The 21,268-nt window shown below is 47.0% G+C and overlaps 1 protein-coding gene across 2 annotated transcripts in view; it reads right to left on the bottom strand.

The window, feature by feature from the left end:
• BCR (BCR activator of RhoGEF and GTPase) overlaps nt 1-21,268 on the bottom strand; it is a 135,555-nt gene that overhangs the window by 12,827 nt on the left and 101,460 nt on the right. Inside the window, exons 12-19 of one of the 2 annotated variants that reach the window (XM_073313721.1) lie at nt 20,414-20,489; nt 19,569-19,673; nt 17,102-17,176; nt 16,085-16,182; nt 15,202-15,333; nt 4,972-5,031; nt 4,717-4,826; nt 1,352-1,491 (exon numbers count right to left, since the gene is read on the bottom strand). In XM_073313721.1, the coding sequence (XP_073169822.1) occupies nt 1,352-1,491; nt 4,717-4,826; nt 4,972-5,031; nt 15,202-15,333; nt 16,085-16,182; nt 17,102-17,176; nt 19,569-19,673; nt 20,414-20,489 (796 nt within the window). The remainder of the gene's footprint in view (nt 1-1,351; nt 1,492-4,716; nt 4,827-4,971; nt 5,032-15,201; nt 15,334-16,084; nt 16,183-17,101; nt 17,177-19,568; nt 19,674-20,413; nt 20,490-21,268) is intronic. The other variant, XM_073313722.1, reaches the window with a different exon arrangement.

Below are 21,268 nucleotides of genomic sequence, written 5' to 3'. Positions count from 1 at the left end.
GCTCCTTTAAACAAGAGTCTCAAACAACCATAGGGACTTCCTGTTAATCCAGAATTCTCATTGACATTGTGGAAAATAAGACTGCTGGTTGCTCCCATTTCCCCTGAGGAAAGTGTCTGCCATTTACCATGGCAAGGCACACAAAATCGCCATTTCAGGGCTGCTGGGAGGAATAATAAGTATTTCTCAATAAACGGGTTCATTCCACTGAATACCTCAGGTTAACATCTACAACATCCGATGAAGTGAGCTGTAGCTCACGAAAGCTTATGCTCAAATAAATTGGTTAGTCTCTAAGGTGCCACAAGTACTCCTTTTCTTTTTGCGAATACAGACTAACACGGCTGCTACTCTGAAATCTACAACTGGAGGACAATAATAAAACACACAGCCGGGGTAAGAGGATACTCCTTTGCACCAGGGTCTCCGCCTCTTCATGCTTCCTGGGCTACATGAGATTAAAATAGCACAGTAACCTGAAAGGAGATTGTCATAAATATAAAGGGAAGGGTAAACCCCTTTGAAATCCCTCCTGGCCAGGGGAAAGCTCCTCTCACCTGTAAAGGGTTAAGAAGCTAAAGGTAACCTCGCTGGCACCTGATCAAAATGACCAATGAGGAGACAAGATACTTTCAAAAGCTGGGAGGAGGGAGAGAAACAAAGGGTCTGTGTCTGTCTATATGCTGGTCTTTGCCGGGGATAGACCAGGAATGGAGTCTTAGAACTTTTAGTAAGTAATCTAGCTAGGTATGTGTTAGATTATGATTTCTTTAAATGGCTGAGAAAAGAATTGTGCTGAATAGAATAACTATTTCTGACTGTGTATCTTTTTTGTAACTTAAGGTTTTGCCTAGAGGGGTTCTCTATGTTTTTGAATCTAATTACCCTGTAAGATATCTACCATCCTGATTTTACAGGGGGGATTTCTTTACTTCTATTTTTTATTAAAAGTCTTCTTGTAAAAAACTGAATGCTTTTTCATTGTTCTCAGATCCAAGGGTCTGGGTCTGTAGTCACCTATGCAAATTGGTGAGGCTTTTTACCAAACCTTGTCCAGGAAGTGGGGTGCAAGGTTTTGGGAAGTATTTTGGGGGGAAGAACGCGTCCAAACAGCTCTTCCCCAGTAACCAGTATTAGTTTGGTGGTGGTAGCGGCCAGTCCAAGGACAACGGGTGGAATATTTTGTACCTTGGGGAAGTTTTGACCTAAGCTGGTAAAGATAAGCTTAGGAGGTTTTTCATGCAGGTCCCCACATCTGTACCCTAGAGTTCAGAGTGGGGGAGGAACCTTGACAGAGATCATCACTCAGGAGATCATAACGCAAAGGAAAACCTCAGGAGCAAATACTTACTGACATCAAAGGCAGCTTTCAAAGCTTGGATATCAGTTGCAACCCCAGAGACACGGTAGATGCCCACCTCCTCCATCCCACGTCGCTCTATCTCCTCCACGCACTGGCGCACAATGTAAGGCACCTTTGATCTCTCTCTCCTTGAGAAAAAACAGGAAGAAGAGTTCAGTATGACATAGGCAGAGAAAACATGGTTACCAGAGTTACATTAGGCACTGGATAAGATGAGACTGCTTGAGTGAAAGGAGCTCTAGGCCAAGATTTTCAAAAAGGACTGAGTGAGCACTCACCCTATGAAAATCTGCTCCTTTAAAAATGTCTCAAATTGGACACCCAAAAATGGAGACATCCAAAATCACTAATCACTTAAGTGTTTAGGAGGTGCAGACTAACACAGCGGTAAGGATGAAAAAGACAGTTACCTTTTCCATAACTGGTGTTCTTCAAGATGCATTGCTCATGTCCATTCCGTATTAGGTTTATTTGCTTGCCACATGCACCGGTGCTGGAAGTTTTTGCCTCAGCAATATCCGTAGGGGACCGGCTCTGGCGACCCCTGGCATGGCATGTACTGCATGGCATAGTATAAGGGGCACCGGTGGCTCCCCCCAACCTCAGTTCCTTTTTGCTGGAAACTCCAACCATGGGGAAGGAGGGCAGGTCATGGAATGGACATGAGCAACACATCTCGAAGAATACCAGTTACGAAAAAGGTAACTCTCTTTTCCTTCTTCGAGAAACTTGCCACATGGAGACAGAGGAAGCCCTGGTGCAGGAAGCAGCATCTGATGTTGCCTGGAGGGCTGCCCTGGCCACAGTAGTACCCTCATCAAGGATCGCTTGGAACTCCTTCTTGGAAACCTCAGGGAGCAACCCTTCGAACTTGGCCATAGCTTGCCACATATTGAAATCATATCGGCCAAGGAGGGGTTGGTGGTTGGCTACTCTCAGCTGAAGGCTGGAAGACTAATAAACTTTACGTCCAAAAAGATCCAGCCTCCTGTAGTCTTTATTTTTGGAGGTGGCCCTGGGTTGTCCCTGCCTCTCCTTGTGGTAAACTACTTCAACCGCAAGGGAATTGGGGGCTGGGTGGGTGTATAGGTACTCATGCCCTTTGGTGGGCACAAAGTACTTACGTTCGACCCTTTTAGAGATAGGGGCCAGGGAAGAGGGGGTCTGCCACAGGGCATTAGTGATTTTGGAGACCCCCCTCATGAAGGGGTAGGTCCACACTGGCGGGAGCCGAGAACATCAAACAGAGAGTCTGAGGGCTCTTTCAATTCCTCTGCCTGAAGACCCAGGTTAGAAGTGAACCTCTTCAAAGTTCCTGGTGCGCCTTGGTGTCATCCTGAGTAACTGGGTGAAGGGGCCCCATGATAGCCTCGTCCAGCGACGACAAGGATAATGCCAGTGCCGCGGGAACGTCCACATCCATTGGTGGTACATCAGCTTGCTCCCCTGGGTAGTCCTGGACCTGCAGGGTCTTACCCCTCTGAAGTCTTGAGCACCGTAGGGGGACGGGATACCGAGGCCTCTGGCCTCTCCGAGGCTCCCGACACCAATCGGATAGCCTGGGAAGGCTGGGTGAGCCCCCAGGGGTTCTGGCCACTGCGCTTGGGGCTGGTTTCGGTGCTGATAATATAGTCAGCACTGCCGGTACCAGGGCTTGTCCCGCAGTCAGGGAATCTTGCTCCAAGCCAGAGCTACCAGCGGCGCAGTTGGTACCAGGTGACCAGGATTGGGCTGAGTGGTGGCTCTTGTCCGACCCATGCTAGTTGCTGCGTCCCGAAGCCAACCTGTCCAAGCGAGACTGTCTTGGTCGGGCTCTCTGAAACCAACTGTGTTCGGTGGATCTGTGTTGGATACCCAGTGATCTACACCTCCACTACTTGACCAGTACCGGGACATCGAACAGGACCGGGAGCTACTATGGGCCAATTGCCAGGAAGATTGTCCTGAGTAGGGCGACCTACTGCTTGGAAGTGGGCGATGATGGCCCAGCAATCGGCGGTCTCTGGTGTTCCCTACGGATACTTCTTAGGGAAAAACTTCCAGCACTGGTCCATGTGGCGAGCACACACACCTAATATGCAATGAACATGAGCAAGCATTTGAAGAAGAACCTTGCTCCATGTTAGAGGGTTTACTTGACCAAATCAGCAAATATCTTCACAAAAATACTGACATTGTACCAGCATTTTTCTATAGCCCAACACTGTTAGAGAGGAAGAATATCCATTTAGGAAGTTCTCTGAAAAACCCTCCATTTTGAGAAGTCTGGGCTGTTATAAAAATGGCAGAAGATACTGGTTATTATGAGCAAATTATTCCAGTCTCAAGGGTTTAGAATCAAGAGCAGTCAGAGCTGGTGTCCTCTATAGCGAGACGACACTCAAATGGTGACACTCACATCTGTGCTCTGGGCAAGCAAAAGGCCCATGCACTTTACAAGTCTAACTTTAGCCATATTGTGTAGCCCCTAAGCTGGTCCTTTTCACAGGGGGTGTATTCCTAGTTTAGGAAAATTTAGCAGCTAATTCCCCCGGAGAGCTTATCTGTTTTCAGCAATAGCAAGACTCGTATACATCACACAATAGCTGGATTCTCATAGTCATATGAAAACTGTCCATAGAAAGCTCGTTTGTTTGTTTTTCCTGAGTAGCTGATTTAATGTCTGTTTTTGTAGAGAGGTTATGAACTGTCTCATCTCTGCACATTCAGTCCCATGAAACCTCTCCCATGGAGGAGCTGCAGTCTTATAGAGAAGTAAGTTTGGTGAGCTTGCAACGCTAGCAGGTGATTAGAGGATTCCTATGCAGCCCTTGGACAAATAGCAGTCATACTGCTCTCAAGTTAACAGTAATTCCGTGGGGAGGAAGTACCAGGTCTCCTAAATTATCTAACACGAACAAACAGGTTTCTTCTGGCAAACGATACATGACAAAAGATCAGGGGTTAAAATAAAATAAATGGCTCCAAAGAGCATGAACATTTCCAAGTATGGAAAGGAAATACTGCAGTTCAGTAGCTTTGGAAATTTGTTACCAAGTCAGCCAACTACAGAGGAAAAGGGCCAGGGTGTTTCCGGAACACGGCAGAGTGAGAGATGTTGAAAGTAAACATACTGGATTTCCAAGCAAGGGTGTGTGTGTGTTGAGGTCTTCTGGAGGTTTTTTTCCATACACGGGATGAAGCTGGGAGAATGTGAAACAGCTCCTGCCTGCAGAAATTGCCATGTGTTAGCCACACAAGGGCAAGAAAGTATCTGCATACCTCCATTCACTGAGGGCTTAAGTAGGTGCAGCCCCATTGGCCTACTGTGTTTAAAATAAAACAACAGAGAAAAGCATGACCTGACAACTCACTTGGTGACAACGGCAATCTTGACTCCAAAGACCCCAGTCTGTTTACGAGATGGCATTCTTTTCAGACTGAACTCCCGGCTGGTAAATTTCACTGACAGCTTCACTTCAACCTGCAAGGATGACTTTAGTTGTTACTTTTCAAGCAATAAATGTTTTATTTAGTTTTCCAAAATGTTATGACAAAGAAGAGAGAGAATAAATCTGACACACAAGGTCAGGCAAAGAAGCAGTGCCAGCAGTTTGTACTCTACTTACTCCATTCATTGAGATGACTGTGCGTTGCCAATCTTTATCCTGTAACACCTGCGGATCCAGCTGAAAAACATGGAAGTTGCCTGTGAGTTGAGAATTGGTTTCAGAGACTAAATCACCCAGTTTGAAAAAATCTATGCAAGTCTGCATGGCAATGCCTTCACCACTTACTCCCATTTCCACAGGGGAATCAGAAAAGCCCTGAGTTTCAGATGTCGGGTAACTCATACAGAGTTCTGCACTCTAACCAAGGTATGGGTATGGATCACACATGTGTATATGGAAACCCCAGTGTCAAATGTGCAATATCCACTTAACAAGAGAAACCTCAAGAGAGCTAAAACGCTCTTCTAAAGCCAGTAATCTCACCTTTGATAGAAAAGGAGGCTTCCTTCGCTGCCATAACATAGGAGCCATATTTAATAGACAGCAGAGGATCATCCCACCCCAGCGAATCGGGAGTCAGGAAGGGAGAGAGTAAATTTTCTAAAAGGAAAGGGCTAAGATCTGAAACACAGCTAGGGCTTGTTTCTCTCTGAAAACACAGGTAAGCAAGCTGCAGGTCCCAAACCCAAACACAGGTCCTAAGCCCAAATGCTGGCACCAGTTTGGTCCATGATAATACACTTCAAAGAGTATTTTAACATTTATTTCCAAAGGTCATGAATAACAAGATTAAGAACAGGAATTAGGGAATATTACATATATACGATTCCCAATTCCTTCCTGTTCCTAATAGAGTGAGTGAGTGAGTGTGTGTCTCTTTTTATTTTAGCTTTGGAAGCCTTTTCTGTGGGTGCAGTTTCACAGGTCCAGGGTACATAAAGTTTAAATACTGAGTTATTTACAGCCTTTTACATCCTCTCCATCCAACTGAGTATCAGAATTTTTCTAGCTCTTTTGTTCAACTCCTGCTAGTGAAACAGCTACCAAGGACACTGAATAGACATTTATAAACATCTGCTCCAACAATCAGAAACTGCTGATTAGTAACTTATTACATCTTCAATAATAATCGTCTTGCCTCTGTCACTTAGACTCTTTCTATCTGATCCATCAAGGTTCTCACAACACACCCATCACCACAGTTGCTGAGTACCTTATACGTGTATTAAAGTGAACACAAGTACTCTGTATCGGGTGCTCTCCTTCCCCCATGCTGTAGGGTATTCTTATTTAATTAATTTTTTTATTTAGAAGTCTCTGGTTTTGGGGGTTACTAAGCTCATCCTCCTTACAGTCAGTCAGGACGTCTTCAGCTCTGCACTCTGCTGTTTCCCCCTCTGTACCAGCCCACGGAACTTTCTGGGAGTGGAGAGAGAAGTCTGCTCCCCCGTCCAAACAGACGATGCAGTCTACATGCAGAGGACATGTGGCAGAGATTGTACTGCCTGAAACACCTTCCCTCCAAGAGCTACCCCCAGGTGGTATGGCTCCCACACTTCCTCAAATACAAGCCAGAGGCCAAACGCTACAATCTGGCCGAGAGGGGAATTTGGATCACAATTTCCCAGAGACAGGCAGGGCTGGAGTACTCAGCCCCAGGATGAAGTGAGGAGCGGGGCTTGAGGGAGTGCTTCACCAGCATCTCTGTCAAGCTTCCCTAGCACTGGAGCTTTGGGTCGGTTTCCAAAAAGGAGCTACATCCAGTTCTCCTAGGCTCCAAAGACATGATGACCCGATGCTGGGTCTGACAGTCAGAGAATGGAGGAGGAATATGGGGTGATCCAGGAGGACTTATACATGCCATCCAAAGAAAAAATTAAGCACACAGAACGCTCAGAAAGAAATTACTACTTTTTTTAAATCCTGCTCTGATTTGGGAATGAAGCAAGAGAAGAGCTGAATGGGAAAGCAGCCCAGAGATCACAGGAGAAGGTAGATATAGTGTCTTACTCTGGCCTGCCCTATTCTTTTTCACTTCAGCTCCAACACAAAGGGAGAAAATGCACCTGAAACTGAAAGAGAGACCCCTGCTGTTGCAAGAATCCACTGATCAAAACCATGCTCTGAAATGAAATCCTGGGTCTCCATTGCTAACCTAGCTTGATTTCTTTCAACAGGAAAGTTACAAGGCTGGGAAATAGCTTGTCAAGTTCTATAGGAACATCCCCCAGCAAGGTCGGTGATATCTGTGAAACACTCACCTCCAAAGAGCCACAACTGGCTCAGACTGAACGTACAGAAAAGGAACAACAGTTTGAACATGGAGCTATACCAGCAATTAGAACCAGACAAAATGAATCTGTGATTCCTTACATGGCTTTGCAATACCAAAGTCTATTCCCTGAAAAATGCAAGGCAAGGGGTGGGTGAGCGCACTAATCTTTCACCTTGAGACGCACAGGTTCAAATACACCTTCATGCACAAATGAAAAGGAATTTAGTAACTAACACTAATCTCATACCTCATCAACCCTGTCCTTCCCCCCCCTCCAATATAACAGCACTGGCATCTCACTGCACAGCGGAGGATGAATGCTAGACGAGCAGGGGTAATGCAACCCACAGTATCCTTGACTCTACCGAGTATGTTCAGCCTCTCCCTTTCCGAAGCCTAATTCCCACTTCCAGCTCTCAACACACAGGGCAAAACGTTGCTGTCAGTTACACACATGAAACCCCAGAAAGAAAAGCTTCTCCTTCTCCTATGTTTCAGAGACCCCAGATAAAAGGAGGAGGAGAGAGAGTCAAGCCCACCTTTTCTCTGCGTACTTTGTTTCGGACGTGAGTCCACAACGTGGTGTTGCCGGCATGTGTGTGTTTCCCGGTCGAATCTGCCTGGCTCCGATAGGTGCAGCTCTGGTAGAAATATCTGAAGATCCCTTGCATAGTGTAGTTGGTAACCAGCAGTTCCCACATCGTGGCTGCACTGTGTCTGAAGTTAACAAGGCCAGTTGTGCCAAGTCACTGTTACTTCAGCAACCCCAGACTCTACACTTAGCCAGGAGGTTTTTGAGGAGACTTCTTCCTGAAGGCCCGCCTCCTCCTGTCAGGCTGGCCAAGTCACTGCCAGGCAGCCACAATCTACGTTGTTCCCACCCACACCACAAGAGTTTCCAAGCTGGAAGAATTCTGCAGTGTAAGAGGTTTTTTTTCAACAAGCACATTCTCTTCCCAGGCTCAGGAGGAAACCAGTTCTGAAATGTTTGGTTTCCTATGCAACGCAGCTGAGCCCAGCCAACTGCAATGGCCTTTCACTAAGGACTCTGCTGAAATGGCCCTTCTGGTGATCTCTCCCATGATGAATAAGGCCGAGGCTCTCTGACCAGGATGTTTTTTGCCCTGCATCTTACAATGGTGGGTATTCATAACCTAGAAGCAGTAGCTAAGTTTGGAGGTGGGAGGGGGCAAGAGAGAGTTGGGTGCTAGCACTCAGAGTGGGCCTGGGTGTTCCGAACTTTTACAAGAGAAGCTACACGAAGGGTGGTACCAGCAGGCCCCAGTTAGAGTTTCCTCCATTATCAGTGGAGTTCAGGCTCACAATTACTAACTCACACCAGACTGGCAAGATGAATGCAAGTCAACAGATGTTTCAAAGCACAAGCCAACTGCATTCTTGTTTGTTGTCTCCAGAGCACATGCCATATGGCTGGTTAGGACCGTCAGCGTCCTCAGGCGAGTACTCTTTGGAAGCAACAGCCAGATGGATGACTGTGAGTGAGCCTTGGTGCCTGCTGAAGGCTGACATAATAGCTTCTGCTGCCTGTCCCTTCCTCCACCCCCCACTTGAACACATGCTCCCCCAATCCTGAATTCTGGATTGGAAGAACTCCTACTCCCCCCAGGCTGGAACCTCTCCAAACAGAACAGTGTGTACTCAATGGAGAGGAAGCTGGGAGGAAGGTGCATGAGAAATTCAAGGTCAGGTGGTAAGTGCCATCCCTGTATATTATATAATCAAGGTTAAAGTGCTTTTCACGTTGTTATTTAAAGTGCTATTGGGATAAACAAATAAAAGAATGAGACCTGAAAAAACCACTCGGCGCTGCTGAGCAAGACAGGAAGATCAGGCCTAACAACACAGGAGGAAATAACAGAGCCAAGGGCAAGCAGAGCTTTGAGCAAGCCTGCAATACTGGCCTGTGCAGACAGTTGACCTCCAGCGTGGGGAAAGGGCAGCTGGAGCAGACAGGGCGCTGGCTGGAGGATGAAGACAAAAGGTGCTAGTGAGTGAGACACTTCAGCACAGAGGGGGTGCTGACAAGCAGGGGGGGGTCACATTGACTGGCTTTAGGTCTGATTTATTGATCAATGACCTGGAAAATGGAACATCCAGGAAGAGAACAAAATCTGCAGATGATGTGCCCCCACAGAGGACAACTGCTGTAAGCGAACTAGGCCACAACGATGCTGTCAGTCTGAACGTGTTACAGAAGGCTGGGGAGGGCTCTGAGAGAAGGCTGCCTCTGTCATGATTTCAGACTGTGTATCAGTTTCATTCAACTTGGTTTAATACCCAGGGCTCTCTCCATGCATCTCCTGAATCAGTTAAAGCTTGTGTCTGGTGTGTTTCCACAACCAAAGAGGACAAGGACAGACCTGCCACAGACTCCCTCCTATGAGGTAGGGAAGACAGTCTATAACAGAGTCTGGCTAGCATAGTTCTCCTCATTGCTCAGGGAAACCAGGCCAGGACCACCTTTAAACTCTGCTGTTGCTAGCAAATATTCAGCTGCAGTGTGAACAGAACTGCTCTATTGGCCCTGCTGAGTTTCACAGCTGCCTGTTCCTTGGTGTTCCCTTGTGGTGACCTATAAAGTGAAACGCAAATGAGCCAAGCAAATTCCTCTCTAAAGCCTGCACAGATCACAACAGCATAAACCAGCTCAGCACAACAGGGATTTCTGCAGGAAGGACCTTGGCCCAGAAGCAGTTAAGGAGCCTTGGCACCCATTTAAGTAAAAATGATGATGACCAGGAGGAAGAGGAGGAGGAGAAGGTGGTGGAAACGGGAGCTGAGGGCACTTAGCACCTCATGGGTCAGGCACAAGGAGAAGAGACCCAAATTAGGAATGTAGGTGGAAAAGGCATGTGGCAGAGGGACAGCAGGAAACGGGGTGGTGGGGAAGGTAAGCCAGGGACTAAGGAGAAAAGGCTCTGGTCTGGCTCAGTAACCCATCACAGTGTGCACTGGCTTTTCACAGAAAGAGCAAAGGAAAGATACATAAAGGGAAAAAGGAAGGACTGAGAGAAAGAGGAATCGACGGAAGAGGGAAGCGGAGGAAACAAGAAACACCTCCTTTCAGGTAGTGCATTTTATGTTATTTATTCATATTACTTCCTCCCTTTATTAAATTTCCATGGCAGTTTCACACTCCAGTGGTTTCTAACTGTAACCAGTGGGAAACTATTGTCTGTGGCTTGTTACTTCTGGAAGCACCCAGTCCTGCCTGGACCCAGTCTTCCTAGAGCTCTCCACTGTCATGTTAATCCTTCCCCCAGTGCCCTTTAGGCATGACCCAGAGCTTTCTTCATTTCCACCCTCTTTTCATTGCTAGGATGCTGTTCCGCATGGCCAAGCTTCTTAAATTAACTCGAGTGTGGAAATGGTTTTGGAGGTGGATCTTGGGGGCTGCAGCCTGTGACTGTCAGTTTTGCATGAAAAACATGTATCTGTAGGTCTAAATAACAGAAAGAGGAAGAGAGATAGCCCGTGCAATTCTACAAGCCAGCCCAGATAATGGAACAGATAGGGGTGATGGTCTTGCATGGCAACAGAGGAATATTGGCGAACTGCTATTAGAGCATCAGAATATTTGTGCTCTAAGGTCACATCCTCCTTCCCACCCCCACCCCCACCCCCACCCCCTGATTTTCCAGCACTGTTTTGGGGGAAAGAGGGTTGGGCTTGCCTGAGCTGCTCATGCAGAGAAAGGGACTGTTGTTCAGAACTGTACTGGCTTTAGGAGCAGGATCATAGTGCACAGTGTCAGTTCACTCTTGCAGCCTATCCCAGGGCTGGGCATATTTACGCTGACATCCTCACTCACCCGGATGCAGTCAGAAGAGTAAACAAAAGGCTTCCATGTTAATTCCTGCAGAGCTAGAGACACAGGGAAATGAGCCTGCTAGACGGAGAAGGGCAAAATCCAGAGGGCAAAAGGGCCCAATGGAGAGGAAAAAAATCTTAGCTAGAGATGAGTGGAGCTGATAGTCTCCATGCAACTAAACCAGGAGTTCCCTGCTATGGTAATACAAAACAATATCCTAACACCAGCCCCCGCATCCCTGCACCGTGCCCTAGAACAGGGGTTCTCACAACAAATTTTTTGGTGGCCTCAAAGTGCTGGTGGCTGTGCTGACAAATTTTTCCTAAAATAATTAACTTTAGGAAAAATAAATACATATGCACATATACACAGCCAAATCATTGTAATTTACTGAAACGTTTTGAAGACTCAATAATAAAAATAATGCAGTTGTCTCTACTCTTTACTGGCCCTAAACAGAATAGAAACATAAATAAGATGCTCTGCAGGTTCTTGTATTTTTTGTTGTTGTTTCTTTTGCTTTTTTAAAAAGACTTGCTAGCAAGTAAGTCTGCTGCTGTGAAAAGTGATATTAACAGGCATACAAATATCACTTTTCACAGCAGAAGACTTACTTAGTCCTGGCAAGCCAAGGGACAAATTAAGCCTTGGATGGGGAGGTCAGTAGGGGGCAAGCAGGGGAAAAAACAATGGGCTGGCAGAGGCAGCAGGGGCCAGGGGCGATGGGAGAGCCCCGCAATTGGGGGTTGGAGCCCCGTGGCCAGAGCCTGCTGCCTGCCACCCCCCGAGCCTGCTGCTGGAGCCTGGCCCTCCTCTCCCCAGGAAGCTGGGGAACTCACTAGCTGCCTGCTCCGCCAGCATTTGTCTCTCCAGAGGGGGGCAGGGTCCAACCCCTGCTGGTGGCCCTGTGGGAGGGACCACTGCTTTGCCCCCCCCCCCCCGTCTCCCATTACTGCCCAGGAGGCTGTGGCTGCATGAAAAGCCCGTTGTGGCTGCAAGCGGCCACAGTGGCTGCTTTTGAGAAATGCTGCAGAAGCCCATCTTCTGTCTTCACTTCATTTATCAGTGCATCGGACATGGTAAGTAGGCATGTCTGTGCATACACAGGGTGTTAAAGAGCCCTTCAGCTTGCTGCCCTTCCTATGACAGGGAGAAGGGGCCCTAGGAGGGGGATTTTACTGCTAGGTTCACAAGCAGCACACTCACAATAAAGTTCTGAGGCTCATAAAAACGTGGGGAAATTTGGAGTCTACAAACAATAATAAAGCTCTTACATGTGGATGTAAAAGAGGTAGGTAAAACATTCCATAGGAAAGGAACATATGAGCAATGGGAGCCATTAAACTGCTGCCCGTTCCTGGAAGCCTCCACAATTTTCTGCACACCATGGACCAATTTAGAGCCTTCCTTCCTCCTCTTCCATTATGCAACAGACAGAGCTAATAAACTTTTCACAGCAAACACAGTCCTGGTCTTCTAGACTCATTGTCTTTGTCTCTGCAGCACGGAGTTTGGTGATTCACAAATCCCAGCAGTGGGAAGTCACCGATTTACAATAATAATAAATGGTTTCTAATAAATGGTTTCTAATACACGGTGGTTTTAGCCAAAATAAATGTTTTCCTAGTTTTTGCAGAGGGAGGATGTGGATGTGACTCTGACTGTTCTGGGAGGCTAGGTTAGGCTCAATGAGCCCGTGGAAAAGCTCACCCCACTCCCATTGGCTTCCATAGAATGGGTATTTTCCACTGAATGCATCCGATGAAGTGAGCTGTAGCTCACAAAAGCTTATGCTCAAATAAATTGGTTAGTCTCTAAGGTGCCACAAGTACTCCTTTTCTTTTTGCGAATACAGACTAACACGGCTGCTACTCTGAAACCCATAGTTAGAATGGTGTACATCTTAACCCAGGGCAGACTTTGGCCTGGATAATGACAACACCACAAAGCCCCAGAGGCTATTAAATGAAAAAACGGCACAAACCAAAAGTCTCTGGAAAAGTCTTGAAAGAAAACAAATATTCAAAATAGCAAAAGGAGCAAATGCGGACATCACTAGTTAGAATTCCCACCAGTTTATCCCCAGGATTTTTGTTATATTAGAAGTATTTCCTGATTTTAAAAAGGAGCGTTCAGTGGCCTCTTAAAAAAATAAATCGGCCCGTAGCAATTCTTATCAACACAGATCCCAGCAGTGTGGTTATTTTAGGACTGCTTTTTTTCCTCTTTTCTTTTTTTTGAACTACACAATAGTCCTGAAAATAAACACTGTGATGAGACAGACGTTCCTGAGAATTAAGGACAGCCTGACTTGGCCTAATTTCAGCCTGTTCAGAAATGTGACAGAAGGGTTTCTTTGTAAAATTAGGGGGGAAAAAAATCCAGTAAAACATGAAAAGGTGGGAGATTGTTTATATTTAGTGCTACAGTGGAAACCTGACTTTAGAGCCGGTCAAAAATTATTTTATTGAAATATTTCCTTAAAAACGTTCAGGTTTTTTGTCCAAAAACGAAAATCCCCCAAACCAATTTTAATTATTTTTATTTTTTTTTGTTTTGTTTTCCTGATTGAAAACTGAGAAGTTTAACCCAAAACAATTTTGTTTTTTCAATTATGAAAAAATGGAAAAATTTAACAAAAAAATAAGGTTTTTGTGAAAATGTCTGTTTCACCGAAAAGCCATTTTTTGTCCAAAAAAGTTTTAAAGAATTTTTTTTTAAACCAGCTCTACCTGAAACCTTTGGAAAATCCAGGGTTTGGTGACTTGGGGGTGCACTGACGAAAGCACAACTAAGAGCTTCAGGGCTGAAACTTTGAGCATCAGTCAGCACAGCCCCAAGGGAAGTAACCAGTCCCCGTTAGCCTGACTGTGCTATGCGGGAGACAAGGTGTGGGAGGTAATATCTTTTATTGGATCAACTTCTGTTGGTGAGACAAACATGCTTTTGAGCTACTCAGAGCTCGTCTTCAGGTCTGGGAAAGGGACTAAGGGCAGGTCTATACTTAAAACGCTGCTGCAGCGCTTCACTGAAGACGCTCCTACCCCAATGGGAGAGCGTCTCCCATCAGCTCCGCAAGAGGTGGTAGCTATGTCAACAGGAGAAGCTCTCCCGCCAACATAATGCTGTCTACACCTGGGTGGGATTTTTTACACCCCAGATTGACGCAGTTATACTGATATAACAGATATGGATCTGTAGGACTATTTCCCTTGGAAACAGGAGGACAAGGCCTGTGCAGTTACCACTCAGCTGTCCAAGAAAGCGATGCCGAGGAAGTGGTGAGGAAACGGACAGAAATGGGTGAAGAGTGCTGGTAGTTATTTCATAGAGTGCCATAAGCATACAGGACGCTTTACAGAACACATGCACAGACAGGGTACATGCCTTGAACAGCTTATGGTCTAACTCAAACAAATATCATACTCAGGACAACTGTCCAGGCATGTCACTGGGGCTTCAGAACAGAAGGGAAGAGATTTGGAGCCGGAGAGGGAATAATTCAACATGTTCAACCAGCCCCCATCCTATAACAGCTGGGATCTTTGCCAGAAACTTAATGCCCAGAACTTTAGGCCACCGCCACTCAATTCTCTGGGAGCATCAGCCCCTTTTGCTGCCAGCCCATCATCTCTCCAAACTCTGGTGCTTGCAAAACACAGAAATGTTACACGCTGAATGAAGAAGAGGTCAAACAGCCCATTTAAATCTTAGATGTACCCTGTTGTCATGGACACAAAGTTCTGAACATGGCTGTTGTCAGAGTCCTGCTTGGTTTTACCATCACGTCAATACACTCACGGCATGTACTTTAGGGCAGATAGCATTTTCTCTAGACTGACTTATTAGGGGACTGATAGAGGCCACCCCGTGTCTCTCACACAAAGCCACTCCCCTCACTTTCTCTTTCCCTGTGCAAATGGAGCACATAGGCCCCAGTGACTTCGAGTTGTGACCATGAATTCTCTCCAGGGAGGATTTGAGACAGGACAGAAGATGAATCCCCCAATTATCTCCAACAATAAACCCCCTGCAGAACGCCACCACTGTTGCGGCCAGAGGAGTATAAAAAAGGCCAGTAACACATTTAACCTCCCAGCGGTGTCTCAAAGAATCCTCAACCTGGCTGCCAGTCTTCCAGCATTCGGTGCGTTCTCCAAGAGACAAGGGAGCTCCAGGAATCAAAAGCTCCACTGTTTATCCTAGCGCAGGGCTTAGGAATGGATAAGGGCAGCCCCACCTGGATCTGGCCTTTTCCCATGATTCGATCTGTGATCTCTCCATCTTCTTTGGTGAGCTTGGTTTTGTTATAGCATTTTTCATAGCACAAAATCCGTAGGGTCTGTGAGCCCTCCAGCTCAATCTCAAACTCCTGCAGCAAGGGGAAGGGAGAGGAGAAGGAGAAGAGCAGCAATTAGTTAACAAGGAGATAGTGTCTTCTGGATATTTGACTCTGTATAGCCTCACTGAAATCAATCTGAAGGAACCACTCAAGTGACTGACAAAGATCTTTCATCTAATGGAGTGGGTCTTAAAGAGAGGTCGAGCAGAACAGTATTGAGTCCATTTGGGGGGCACTTTGGAGGCGAGCATGAAAGATGCTTGGTCCCTTGGTCAAGTTTCAATATGTTGTAGTGGTGTACCGCTGAAGAAATAGATGGTCCCATATTTCTTGTGTTTAATTACACTTCACTAGGTTTAAAATAAGCCTGCTATAAAGAAGGTGGAGGCTGAAAGCTAAATTTATAACTGTACCCTCTCCTTCGAAAAATACTTCCCTATTCAATGTGTTTCCACAGATACTTTAAAAAAAAATACACAGACACAGACACACACACAAATAAAGGCTGTGCAATCAGCTGGCTGATCATGCAAAGTGCATCTGCTGCTGAGACATTCATTTCATCAAGATTAAAATCTCCTACAAATGGTAAGAGCCCAGAGGAAATGACAGGAACCCTGCAGACTGTGCTTTCAGGTGTGCTGCACATGTGAGAAGGGTCCAGTTCATGCAGTACAGATTGCAAACCAAACAGCCTCTTCATTTGCAAATGTTCTGCCTCAAGGGGATAAACAAGGCCCAGCATGGCTGATAAATCACACGAAGAACTATCCATACCCACCTCATTCCAATTGGGCTCTGTAGTGTCCCTGTACACTCTGGTCTTAGCTTTGTTCACAAAATATCCAAAGGAATCCACCTCCAACGTGCAGTACAGGTCTGTAGGGGAGACATAGAATCAGAGGCTTTGTTAAGATTAACATAACCTTTTTCTATAACCACTGCTTCCTAGATTCTCTCTCACCTAAAGGCCTCTCTATACTGAGGACACTGGAACCAGTGTAGCTACACCAGTGCAAACCCTCCGTGTAGATGGGTGGCATAGTGAGGCTTATCCTGGGCTAGTGCATGGCCTGTATTACACTGTGATTATAAAGTCCTCAATTCAGCCCAGGAGGTGCATTTCTGTCACTTAGTAGAAAGGGCACTTTGTCTCCTCTTTTCTTAGGCTTGTTTTGTGTGCAGTTACACAGAGAGAAGCGTGTGCACCCTGGAAGTTAGGGTCCATTCCAACGCTCAGCAAAGCCCACAGGAAGACCCCACTGACTTCAATGGAAATTGGATTGGTTACCTTAGCTGCTGCAGAAACCGTGTGTGTATTTTAACAAGGACTCTCTCCACACCCCACACTGCTCAGCTTTGCCTCCTGCTTGATCCTCCAGTGAATTCCTAATCCAGTGTTTATTACCATGGACATTGTTACTGTGGGGTCAGAGACTGAGCCTTGACATTTCACTGCAGGATCAAACAGGGTTGGAAAATGGGCAATGAGGGAGCAAGAGCCGATTTACCCATAAACTGTTGGGTAAGCAGCACATATGGTAAGAAAAATGACAGAAAACAGGGTAAGAGTGAAATGATTAGTGTTGGAGCCTGATCTATTTGAGAGTTTTTATTGCTACAAAAAGCTAGTCAGCATCCCCCAAATGTACACTAATCTCCCACTCCCAATCACCCAAACTGATTCTCCTCACCAAACCCTGTATCCCCAAACTGACATCTCTGCGCCCAGAGTACCCCATTCCTGTCCTTTGGCCCTAACAGACCCCCACTTGCACATCACAGATCTGCCACTCACTTGTGCTCTGCTTGAACCCCGTGGCAGAATGAACAATGACGTTCAGGAATCCATAAAGCCCGGGCGATTCATCATCTGTACAAAAGACCCAAGAGATTTTAGTTCAGCTTCAGAGAGGTGGCAAAAGGGAAGACACTGAGAGCAGATTTACATCACAGAGATTGCAGGGTGGAAGATGAAGTGTCTAACCCTGGTAGCAGGAACATGACATCTAGTCAGCTTTTTTTAGAAAGGAGTTGTAAGTTGCTCCAGGTATCGCTCCTGTCCCAGAGTCCTCTTGACAATTCTGGAGCTTTTACAATCACACTTCGTTATTTTTAAATTTTTCATCTCCCCCAGTGTTGCTGCGAAAGACCCAAACAACAGAAGAAACCAACTGACTATACAGGTAAAGCAGTGAAAATGACTATTCACAGAGGGCTGTCAACTGCACAAAGGAAAACTGAAAAATATTATTATTTATATTACAGCAGCACCTGCTGGTCCTAAGCGAGATCAGGGCCCCAGTGAGCTGGGCACTTTACAGAGTAAGCGAGAGTCCCTGCCTCAAAGAACTTCTCATCTAAACAGGCGAGACTGGTAAGCATTGCAGAGGAAACAGGCACAGAGCAGTGAAGGAATTTACCCAAAGTAACCCAGCCAGTCAGTGGCAGAGTTAGGAAAAACGTAGGTCCGACTCAGCTTTTCTTCTCTCTCGATCGAGGATTTTCACTCTAATTTGTCAGCGACACTGATCTTAGCCGTTACTTGTAACCACAGTAGGTAAAACTTTTCAGACAGAAGCGTGAGTCTTAAATTGCTGGCATCCCTTTAAGCAGTGGCCTGGCATTAAGAGTCAGAGATTGTAAGGATCTGCGGGACTGGAGTCTGGGGCAGCTGACATTCCCCCATCACCACCAGGACACCATGCAGAGCTGCAACCTAGGAGCACTGTGGAGATTAGTTGCTGCAGGAAGTGCCGCCCAAAGCGTTCAGAGCAACAGTACCCTGCGGCCTTCTGATTGGCCCACGGTTACTACTTAACCCTGGAGGTGATCCAAGAAGTTGCTTGGGCAAGCACACAGAATTCTGGCTGCCGCAGCTCCAGACCTTGCCCCGCTGTCTGATCTTTGGTCTTCGACTCCGGCCTGCCACTGACTCTTGCCTCCTGACTCCAGCCTGGTAACTACTCCTGATCCTGAGTCTCTGACCCTGGCCTGACTCTGACCAGGACTCTTGCCTACTTATTTCAGTTCTTGCACCGACTCTGATCCCTGCTTGCCAACTACCATCTTGTGGCCAGTCCTTGGCTCCATGACACCAGCCCAGTAACAACCAGTAGGCCAGACTGCCTACGCCCCGATCTCTACAGAGAAGACCATATGATACACAGTGATTATGTACAGGCTGCATTTCTGAATGCTGGACTCATATCTGCAAAGTCACCATCACACTAACTGACATGCACCACTCCTCTGCAAATCTACTCACTGAGAACCAGCAGAAACGTGCTCCCAGCATCTCAGACATCTTGCCTCCCTACGTTTGCTTCATTTCACGTTTTTGCAGCAGCAGCACCCATCATTTCATTACAAATGCCCTCCCCGTCAAACACGTAGTCCACGAATTTCACCAAGTCAGCTAAAATGATTTCACACTAATGCCTTCAGCTGATGAGGATGGAGACAGCACAACGGAACAGAGCGGCTCCCCCACCACAAACATGCAATCTGAAAATCCTGCGCCTGTCTCAGTCATAGGCAGGGCTGTGGCTACTTTACACCTTTTTCTCATGTCCAGCCCGTTCGTTTTAAAATCACATTCTAAAGAATATACCAAAGAGACAATCCCACAGACATACGTGTGCCAGGGAAGTGGAGGGGCTGTACTCCAGGAGGAAGGAGTGGGGTTGTGGGTACAATGGCTAGGGGGTTAGTGGTAGGAGGACAGGAGAAGGGACTTCAGTCCATTGAACGATGGGGGAAAGCAAAAGGAATGGTAATGACTGAAATAATATGAGAATCCACCCAATAACAATGGGAGAGATGGAGTAAAGCTACAGAGGATGGGCAGGAATTCATTGTCAAAGGAGCAGTGGGAGAGAAACTAGGAGGAGAGAAAGTGAACTGCAAACATTCCACAGGTTGTTTATTATACTGTGGGACTGAATAACTCTGGAACCTTTGAGCAGACCCTCCCCTGCCCGCTCCCTCTGCTTGCTGCATCTTGTCTACCCAGAGCAAACTTCTGGGGGCAGGGATTGTGCAATCAAATCTTCCTACAGTAACTAGCTGCAGCAGAACTGGGTTGTTCAGGGTTTAAGTGTGGTCAGAATTGGGATTGTTTTACAAGACCATCCACTCACAGCTGCCTTGAGGCCTCTGGCCAGAAGGAATGGTAAGAGCAGGACAAGGGGGTGTAAAGGAAAGGCAGGGGGTGGGTCATGACTGCAGCTGGTCCACACAAGGGCACTGACGACCGCTCTCACCTTCTTTATTGATGGTGAGGGGGATGTTGTGGACGGTCTGAAGCTTGACGCAAGAGTTTGTCAGCATCTGGAGCTCCACGGATGTGAGTGAAAAGCTTTTAAAGCCTGTCAAGGAAATTCAGAGGGAAAGGTATCTGCACAGGGCACAGAGCTCCCTGGACACTCCCCCCAGCCCAGGCAGGGGGTACTTTCAGATGCTTCCAGGGCAATGTTAGCAGATGGCATAAGGGAGCGTTTCTGTGTTTGGAAGGAACCATGGTTCAAGCACAGACCCCCAGCCATACTTCAGCCCAGTCACATGTAGGGGCTCACTTGTTCTATGGATAGTCTCTGGATCTTGCACACAGAATGAAAGAGACTCTTCTCCCCTTGCAGAGCCATAGCCAACCCCTTTCCAAAAATAAAGCAACCCCTTCAGACAAAGGCCAGGGGAACGGGGTGGGCCTTTCACTGCCCCAGAAAGGCAGATGACTCTGGTTTTGGCAGGCCAATGGGAGAAATGACTCCATTGGGGAGAGCTCTCCCTGTGCCCTTGCTCCTGGACGTTCACTTCTAGGGGCTGGGAGCAAAAGCATCTCCACTGGCTTCAACTGCAGCGACAGGGCATGAGAAGAAAAGGCATCCACGTTGTCTCCTGGATATTCATGCATCTCCTCTTCCTTGTGGCAGGGGGCCATTCCCCACTTCTATCTAACTCCCCAGGATAGGGGAAGGGTTGGACAATCCCTTTCCTGACTCCTCCTCCGGGGGGGGAGGGGGAAGGGGCATATGCGCTGAGGTCACCCAGTTGGATGGTCCCTAGAACGCCCTAAGACAAGGGCTCTGATTGGTCAAGTGACACTCACATTTCTTCTGCTGCTCCCGGATGTTCTCTCTCCACTCTGCCCGTTCGTAGTCCGATGAGATGAGGAATGTGTAACTCTATGCAGGAAGAGACATGGGAACAAGGAACGTGACATTCTGACCCGCCACCTCCCAGTGAGAGTTACTGGATCCAGACCCCACTAGTACACCTGCCTGCTTCCTCCCAGCACTGCTTTGGCAGTGCCAGATGGGACCGTGGCACTGTGAACGCCCTCCCAACAGCATGCCTTCAGCACCAGCAAGGACACCTGCAGCCTGGGCTTCTTCAAACGACCACCCTGTCAATGGCAGCTGGGACTGTGGCAGCACGAGGTTCCATGACTGCAGTCTACTCTGGCCAGGCCATCCAATAGTGCGTGCCATGGGAGACTAGGCAGATGTGTGGCTAAGGAAGCAGATGCCAAAATGCCTTCGAAATGAGCTGAAGAAAATGCTGGTGACTAGATCTTGAAATGATCCACTGCCGAGTACACACAGATACCACAGTCACCAATAACCCCACACATACAGCGCTGGAGATAAACCTAACACCATGAGCCTCTCCTACTAGCTGAGAGAGAATCTCCCATAGTCTGTTAGCAGTCAGGGGCCAATGAAATTAGACCTATGAGTACCCTCCCCATGCAACTTTACTAACGGATGAGGCTACGGCACAGCAGTTGCAGGGCTTTGTCCCGGGGAAGTGATGCAGTTCCCACCCCTATCCAGTTAGATCCAAGCACAGGCAGATACTAGGGTGAGGGGTAAATTTCTGATTTTATTTTAAAAAACGCAAATATACATGCAAATTAACCCTTGGGCTCCTAGTAAGTTGCCGAAGTGGCCTTCAGTGCGGC

Source organism: Lepidochelys kempii, chromosome 15 (genome assembly GCF_965140265.1).
Source record: "Lepidochelys kempii isolate rLepKem1 chromosome 15, rLepKem1.hap2, whole genome shotgun sequence".
Lineage (NCBI taxonomy): Eukaryota > Metazoa > Chordata > Testudines > Cheloniidae > Lepidochelys > Lepidochelys kempii.
This window is presented reverse-complemented; position numbering and strand designations above follow the sequence as displayed.